We start from the raw sequence: 10,000 nt of genomic DNA on the forward strand, positions 1-10,000 counted from the left end.
ATGTCAACGTGACGTCAGATTGACGTTGTACACCAACGTCGTGGGGACGTTGCATTTTGTTTGGAAATGAAAGTTGGGTTGACATCAGAACTCAACGTCAGCCCAACATCAAACCTAAAGTCAACCAAATATCAACATCTAATGATGTTACAGCTGGACGTTACCGCTATGACGTCTGTCAGACGTTTTATTTTGGTTGTCATACCTGATAAATAAATGTCAGCATTTGACGTCAATATGACGTTGGTTCAAGATGTTGGCTTGACATTGGATTTTGGTCACTTTCCAACACAACCTAAAATCAACCAATTATCAACGTCATATGACATCATTACTGGACATCAAAATAATGTTTACCTTAGACGCTGGCTAGACATTGAATTTTGGTCACCTGACGTCACAATCTAAATCTAGTCTTATGACGTTGTGTGCCTGCTGGTCAATCACTAAATGCACTACAGAATGTTACGTTTACACACATCCACAAATTACATCAGCTTTTTATAGCGTAATACTCACTACCAGGGGCGTAGCAACCGCGGGGGGTGGGGGGGGGGGCATATCATTTAGAAAACAGGTGATTTAGAATGTAAACCTTTGGATTTCGTACAGCTGCCACAGCAGATTGAACCACCATATTATTATTATGCTTTCATTCATTCATTCATTCATTTTCCTTCAGCTTAGTCCCTTATTTATCAGGGGTTACCACAGCGGAATGAACCGCCATATTATTATTATTATGCTTTCATTCATTCATTCATTCATTCATTCATTCATTCATTCATACATTCATTCATTTTCCTTCAGCTTAGTCCCTTATTTATCAGGGGTTGCCACAGCGGAATGAACCACCATATTATTGTTACGCTTTCATTCATTCATTCATTCATTCATTCATTCATTTATTCATTCATTTTCCTTCAGCTTAGTCCCTTATTTATCAGGGGTTACCACAGCGGAATGAACCACCATATTATTATTATGCTTTCATTCATTCATTCATTCATTCATTCATTCATTCATACATTCATTAATTTTCCTTCAGCTTAGTCCCTTATTTATCAGGGGTTGCCACAGCGGAATGAACCACCATATTATTGTTACGCTTTCATTCATTCATTCATTCATTCATTTATTCATTCATTTTCCTTCAGCTTAGTCCCTTATTTATCAGGGGTTACCACAGCGGAATGAACCGCCATATTATTATTATGCTTTCATTCATTCATTCATTCATTCATTCATTCATTTTCCTTCAGCTTAGTCCCTTATTTATGAGGGGTTGCCACAGTGGAATGAACCACCATATTATTGTTACGCCTTTATTCATTCATTCATTCATTCATTTATTCATTCATTTTCCTTCAGCTTAGTCCCTTATTTATCAGGGGTTACCACAGCGGAATGAACCACCATATTATTATTATGCTTTCATTCATTCATTCATACATTCATTTATTTTCCTTCAGCTTAGTCCCTTATTTATCAGGGGTTGCCACAGCGGAATGAACCACCATATTATTGTTACGCTTTTATTTATTCATTCATTCATTCATTTATTCATTCATTTTCCTTCAGCTTAGTCCTTTATTTATCAAGGGTTACCACAGCGAAATGAACCGCCATATTATTATTATGCTTTCATTCATTCATTCATTCATTCATTCATTCATTCATTCATACATTCATTAATTTTCCTTCAGCTTAGTCCCCTATTTATCAGGGGTTGCCACAGCGGAATGAACCACCATATTATTGTTACGCTTTCATTCATTCATTCATTCATTCATTCATTTATTCATTCATTTTCCTTCAGCTTAGTCCTTTATTTATCAGGGGTTACCACAGCGAAATGAACCGCCATATTATTATTATGCTTTCATTCATTCATTCATTCATTCATTCATACATTCATTAATTTTCCTTCAGCTTAGTCCCTTATTTATCAGGGGTTGCCACAGCGGAATGAACCACCATATTATTGTTACGCTTTCATTCATTCATTCATTCATTCATTTATTCATTCATTTTCCTTCAGCTTAGTCCCTTATTTATCAGGGGTTACCACAGCGGAATGAACCACCATATTATTATTATGCTTTCATTCATTCATTCATTCATTCATTTTCCTTCAGCTTAGTCCCTTATTTATCAGGGGTTGCCACAGCAGAATGAACCACCATATTATTGTTACGCTTTCATTCATTCATTCATTCATTCATTCATTCATTTATTCATTCATTTTCCTTCAGCTTAGTCCCTTATTTATCAGGGGTTACCACAGCGGAATGAACCACCATATTATTATTATGCTTTCATTCATTCATTCATTCATTTATTCATTCATTTTCCTTCAGCTTAGTCCCTTATTTATCAGGGGTTACCACAGCGGAATGAACCACCATATTATTATTATGCTTTCATTCATTCATTCATTCATTCATTCATTAATTCAATCATTCATTCATTTTCCTTCACCTTAGTCCCTTATTTATCAGGGGTTACCACAGCGGAATGAACCACCATATTATTATTATGCTTTCATTCATTCATTCATTTTCCTTCAGTTTAGTCCCTTTTTTCATCAGGGGTCACCACAGCGGAATGAACCACCAACTTATCTAGCATATGTTTACACAGCGGATACTCTTCCAGCTGCAACCCAGTACTGGGAAACATACACACTCATTCACACACATACACTACGGCCAATTTAGTGTATCAATTCCCCTATAACACATGTGTTTGGACTGTGGGGGAAATCGGAGCACCCGGAGGAAACCCACGCCAACACGGTGAGAACATGCAAACTCCACACAGAAATGCCAACTGGTCCACCTGGGATTCGAACCAGTGACCTTCTTGCTGTGAGGCGACATTACTTAACACTGAGCCACCATGTTCCCATTATTATTTATGTATTATTATTATTATTATTATATTTTTGTATGTTTGGTTTTGATTGCTTTAGTACATGTTAAAAGCTCCTAAAATCAATAAATTTAAGAATATCTATACAGAATCAATGAGAAAGACTTAAGGATTGAACATTATCCGGTGGAAGAATCATTCCATCGTTAATCCTGTATTAAGCACATTAACTGGGTAATAACTGAAATGAATGAAGGACAAGGTCGATTGTTTTGATTGGGAGTTTTACACCTCTGTGAAATATATCTGTTCCTTGGCAGCGGGACTGGAAAATGAGATGGAGTCCTGGAGAGAAAATAGAGGTCCATCACTGGTCAAAGGGGAAAGTGAGACAGACCCTGAATGTCAGACTGCATGATTTAGCTCATGTTGCAAACATCAGTATGATCCACCGTCTTCACTGCTCTCTTCTTACAGCTTCAAATGTGATCCTATATCATGGATGATTGAATAAAATAAATACATGATAATAATAAGAATAATGATAATAATAAGAATGATGATGATGATAATAACAACAACAACAACAATAATAGAAAAACAAATAATCATACAAATAATATTGACAATAATTGCAAATAATAATAATAATAATAGAAAATTATATAAATAGTACCAATAAAAAGAATAATTACAATAATAAAAAAATTATTATTTTAAATTATAATACAAATAATACCAATAAAAAAGAATAATAAAATTGTTATTAATAATAATACAAATAAAAATAATAATTGTAAAATATATAAATAATACCAATAAAAATAGTAATTACAATAATAAATTTTTTTATTTATTTTAAATAATAATACAAATAATAATAATAATAGAAAAACAAATAATACCAATAAAAAAGAATAATAAAATTTTTATTAATAATAATACAAATAAAATAATAATTGTTAAATAATAGTAAAAACCAATTTAAGTAATAATAATAAAAAGTATAATATTATTCTTAATAATAATAATATAGTTATTACTATTTATATTATTAATATTTTTCTATTATTATTATTTTTATTATGTATTTTTATGTAGTCATCCATGATATAGGATGTATATTATTATTATTATTATTATTTTTATTAATCATCATCATATGTTATATTATTTTACAGTAATACTTTACAATTAAACAGGCTTAGTTAATATTAATTAGAGCTTATCTGTTAATTTTATTTTATGAATCTGAACTTTCACTATATTTTTAATAAACGGCATTAAAAATATTAAATTTTTTCCATCTTTATCTATTTTCTCAAGTCTGTCGCTCGTTATTAATCAATGTTAGATAATGCACTGATGTTTACATTTACAGTTAATAATTTATGCAATACTGAATTACGACAATGATTTGTTTATTCTAAATAAATAGCAAATATGTGTCAGTATTATTTAATGGATCTGAGCTAACAATGAATACTTGCATTAATGTGTTACACAACTGAACATTTTACACTATTGTTTATATAGTTTTGTGTTATAATATTTATTATTTAAAATAAATGTTCTTTGGGTTTATGATCAATTCAATTAATAAAAACTGCTAATATTTACAACAAATTTTAATATTAATTGATTTTCTTAAAATAATATAATGACTTATTTGTATTAATTGTATTAATTATGAAGTAGTAATTTACAATAATAAGAATTTAGATTTAGAATAATTTTATTATTATAATTATTATTATAAATGACTACTTATAAATATATTAATACAATTAAGTCAGCATTATTATTAATCATAATAATATGAAGAATTAAGATTTAGAATAATCGTATATTATTATTGTTATTATTATTATTATTATAAATGACTAATTTATAAATATATTAATACAATTAAGTCAATATATTATTATTAATCACAAGAAGAAGAAATTAGATTTAGAATAATTATATATTATTATTATAAATGACTAATTTATAAATATATTAATACAATTAAGTCAGTATTATTATTAATCATAATAATATGAAGAATTAAGATTTAGAATAATTGTATATTATTATAAATGACTAATTTATAAATATATTAATACAATTAAGTCAATATATTATTAATCAGAAAATAATTTAGATTTAGAATTTTATATAAAAATAATAATAATAATAATAATAATAATAATAATAATAATATTAATAATAACAATTATTATTATTATTATTAAAATGACAACTTTATAAATAAATTAATACAATTAAGTCAATATATTATTAATAATAATAATAATTTAGTTTTATAATAATTTTATATTATTATTATTATTATAGATTACTACTTTATAAATATATTAATACAATTAAGTCAATATATTAATAATAATAATAATAATAATAATAATAATAATAATAATAAGAAGAAGAAGAAGAAGAAGAAGAATTTAGATTTACAATTATTTATCATTATTATTATTATTATTATTATTATTATTATCATCAACATTATTATTGTTATCATTATTCTTATTATTATCATATAGTTATTTTTAATTTATATTATAGTTATATTTAATTTTTATTACTATCACATTATTATTATTATTATTATTATTATTATTATTATTATTATTAGTAGTAGTAGTAGTAGTAGTAGTAGTAGTAGTAGTAGTAGTAGTATGTAATTAGCCAAATTAATAAGATTGCATAATAATTATAATATTAGTTTTTTTATAATATTAGCTTTTATAATATAATTTGCCTTTGCATTTGGTCTCACTCTTAAACCTTTCAGTAGGTATTATCACAGAGACGTGTCCGAGAAATGAACAAAAAAGCACATGTGCGTCTGACAAACATGCGTTTCATCTTCCCTGCGCAATGATTGACGTGCGCCGAAAGACACGCGCGGGGGGCGGGGCTACACGCTTCATGCGCCCAATCAGAGCGCGTGGGCGGGGTCAGTTCATCGCGGAGTCTCCGCGAGCGCTACAATGTAACAAAAGCAGCGGGATGAAAGAGTGAAATAACGCGCGAGTGTATGAAGCGCTGCGTTCATTAATAACACACACACACACCACACACACACACTCTCTCTTCGGCACTCACACACACTCATTCTCACTCTACGCTCACAGGACTTCACACACACACACATACACAGAGGAGCTGAGGAATCTCCGCCGCAGCTGGACAGCAGAGTACCACCGGAGCACCAGAGCGGGCCGACATGGACGAGCAGCCGCGCCTGATGCACGCACATGCGGCCGTGGGGATGAGCGGACACCCGGGCCTGGCTCCGCACATACCGGACAACACCGGAGCCGCCGACGGGGACGGAAGAAAACAGGACATTGGAGACATTTTACAACAGATCATGACCATCACTGACCAGAGTCTGGACGAGGCGCAGGCCAGGTGAGCTGTCAATCAGCACATCACGAATTATTAGGCGAGATGTTTGTCTTGGAAATACACTGACATTCATCCACATTGACATCCACTGCTCTTTAATATGCAATGCACTTTTAACACCATAATCATATAAAAACATGCAGAGTAGTCTAATAAACTAATAGGACATTTAATGTATATTTAAAATAAACGAGTTAGAAGTAGTTTGAAATGCAATGCACTTTTAACAAACAATAATAATCATTTTCAAAAACATATATAGATTATAGAAATATTTAATAGCACATTTATATAATGCATATTTAATATGAACGAGTTAGTAGTAGTAGTAGTTTGAAATACAATGCACTTCTAACAGACACTAATAATAATAATCATTTAAAACATAGCACATTTTTGTAATGCATATTAAATAGGAACGAGTTAGTAGTAGTTTGAAATTCACTTTTAATAAACCATACTAATTTTAAAACGTACAGTATATAGAGTAGAAAAATAACTAATAACTCATTTAATATAATGCATATTTAATATGAACGAGTTAGTAGTGGTTCGAGATGCAATGCACTTTTAATAACAACAATAATAATTTTAAAACATATACAGAGTAGTCAAATATCTAATAGGACATTTAATGCATATTTAATATGAACGAGTTAGTAGTGGTTTGAGATGCAATGCACTTTTAATAACAATAATAATCATTTTAAAACATATATAGAGTAGTCAAATATCTAATAGGACATTTAATGCATATTTATTATGAACGTGTTACTTTGAAATACAATGCTCTTTTAACAAATAATAATAATTAAAAAACATTCAGTGTATAGAGTAGACAAATATCTAATAGTACATGTTATTTAATGCATATTTAATATGAATGATGTAGTAGTAGTAGTTTGAAATACAATGCACTTTTAACAGACAATAATAATAATTTTAAAACGTTCAGTATATAGAGTAGAAAAATAACTAATAACACATTTAATATAATGCATATTTAATATGAAAGAGTTAGTAGTAGTTTGAGATGCAATGCACTTTTAAAAACAATAATAATCATTTTAAAACATATATAGAGTAGTCAAATATCTTATAGGACTTTTAATGCATATTTAATATGAACGAGTCACTTTGAAATACAATGCTCTTTTAACAAACAATGATAATTTTAAAACATGCAGTATATAGAGTAGACAAATATCTAATAGTACATGTTATATAATGCATATTTAATATGAATGAGGTTGTAGTACTAGTTTGAAATACAATGCACTTTTAACAGACAATATTAATAATTTTAAAATGTGCAGTATATAGAGCAGACACATCTCTAATAGGAGATTTAATGCATATTTAATATAAACGAGTTAGTAGTAGTTTGAGATGCAATGCACTTTTAATAACAAACAATAATCATTTTAAAACATATATAGATTATAGAAATAATTAATAGCACATTTATATAATGCATATTTAATATGAACGAGTTAGTAGTAGTAGTTTGAAATACAATGCACTTTTAACAGACAATAATAATAATAATCATTTTAAAACAGCACATTTTTTGTAATGCATATTAAATAGGAACGAGTTAGTAGTAGTTTGAAATGCAATGCACTTTTAATAACAATAATAATCATTTTAAAGCATATATAGAGTAGACAAATATCTAATAGTACATGTTATTTAATGCATATTTAATATGAACGAGTTAGTAGTAGTTTGAGATGCATTGCACTTTTAAAAACAATAATAATACTTTTAAAACACATATAGAGCAGTCAAATGTCTAATAAGACATTTAATGCATATTTAATATGAACGAGTTAGTATAGTTTGAAATACAATGCTCTTTTAACAAACAATAATTTAAAAGCATGCAGTATATAGAATAGACAAACATCTAATATGAGATTTAATGCATATTTAATATGAAGGAGTTAGTAGTAGTCTGAGATACAATGCTCTTTTAACAAACAATAATTTAAAAGCATGCAGTATATAGAATAGACAAACATCTAATATGAGATTTAATGCATGTTTAATATGAAGGAGTTAGTAGTAGTCTGAGATACAATGCACTTTTAACAAACAATAATAATCAGCATTTTAAACATTATACCTAATAGGACATTGAATGCATATTTAATATGAACCAGTTTGTAGTAGCTAGAAATGCAATGCACTTTCAACAGACCGTGCACTATATAGAGAAAGATATCTAATAGCACATTCATATAGTGCATTTTTATTTTAAAGGTAAGTGGTTGCAAACATTTTATATGGGCTGAATTTAAACAAACAAATCAAATTTAGTAATATTCAACTTTCTTTAAGTTTTGCTTATATAAATCGTTTGCAACCTTTTAAAAACCTTTAGTAAATCCAGCGAATGATTTTTACAGTGTATAATGCATATTTTAATGTGAATGAGTTAGTAGTAGTTTAAAAGATGTGTGAATGTAAAATACTATATATGTATAACGCTGCTAGTTTACATTAAAGAATGTAAAAAAGCTTAAAGAGCTTAATGTTGTAACCTAATTATTGCATGAATTTATCCAAATTTGACATGCATTAAGAGGTTAGTAAGACATATTTATTTAGCTTATTGTGTGCATAACCAATAAAACTATTCCACATAAATATGCATACACGTTGAGTTCTTGAACTATATAATATTTCACATTTAAAGCAATCGATATGCATGCACGTGTGTGTGAAATATTAACTGTTTTATTAGTTATACACACAATAAGCTAAATAAATACAGATGAAATATATGATTAACCTTATTTAATTGTCATAACCTTCTTTTTTTTGTGATAAATTCCCTGCGATAATCAAGTTGCAACATTAAACACAGTTTTTTTTTGGCATTTTTTAATTGAATCTACTTTTCAGATGTCAGCTTCTTTAAAATATATATATATTTTATTGTAATAAAAGCAGAAATCCAGTAACTAACTGTGACATTACAGCCGAAAAAGGTCACTATCGCGATGGGGTGCAGTTTAGATGCTTGACATCTTTATAATAATAGACATTAGCAGATGTTTACACGCAGATCAGGAGTTATTGACATAAGTAGGCATCCAGAAATGGACTGATAACACAATCGCTGTTGTCAGTGTGTCCAAACACATGTAGTGTGTAGTGACAGACATCAGTGTATTTTTCTGACACGCAGTGCTCATTTTTTGTCAATAGAAATGAACAGATGCCAAGATAGAATTTGACAGACAGCGCTGAGACTCGTATCTATCACACATCTGATCGTGTCCCTTTAGGATGAATACAGAGCAGAGGTTCTTAATTCATTACGATCAAATAAAAACGTAATGGTAATTCATAAGTCTGACCCTGAAGCACAAAAACAGATTTTTATGTTGCTCTGTGTGTGTAAGAATAGCCATAATAATACACTGTATTGATTGATTTTTCATTTATGTCAAAATTGTTAGATTATTAGGGACATTTCCGACTGTAAATTAGTCACAACTCAATTTTTGATTAGTAATATGCATTGCTAATCACTTCATTGTGCACTGTTTTCTGAATATTTAGGCTATTTGAGTATATTTATATTTGCAAGTAGTTGAATCTCAGCCAAATCTTATTTATTCTACTGAAGTATACGCAGATGGAAATATTATTTATTCAGATTTTCTTCAGAAGATGTATAAATTGCAATTTAAAA

At 29.0% G+C, this 10,000-nt stretch overlaps 1 protein-coding gene across 2 annotated transcripts in view; it reads left to right on the plus strand.

Moving 5' to 3' along the window:
- Positions 1-5,829: 5,829 nt before the first annotated feature.
- The window catches only part of pbx1b (pre-B-cell leukemia homeobox 1b), a 159,833-nt gene continuing 155,662 nt past the window's right edge, over positions 5,830-10,000 (plus strand). Inside the window, exon 1 of one of the 2 annotated variants that reach the window (XM_056459352.1) lies at positions 5,830-6,297. In XM_056459352.1, the coding sequence (XP_056315327.1) occupies positions 6,110-6,297 (188 nt within the window). In that variant the 5' untranslated portion in view covers positions 5,830-6,109. The remainder of the gene's footprint in view (positions 6,298-10,000) is intronic. The other variant, XM_056459353.1, reaches the window with a different exon arrangement.

Source organism: Danio aesculapii, chromosome 6, assembly GCF_903798145.1.
Source record: "Danio aesculapii chromosome 6, fDanAes4.1, whole genome shotgun sequence".
Taxonomy (NCBI): domain Eukaryota; kingdom Metazoa; phylum Chordata; class Actinopteri; order Cypriniformes; family Danionidae; genus Danio; species Danio aesculapii.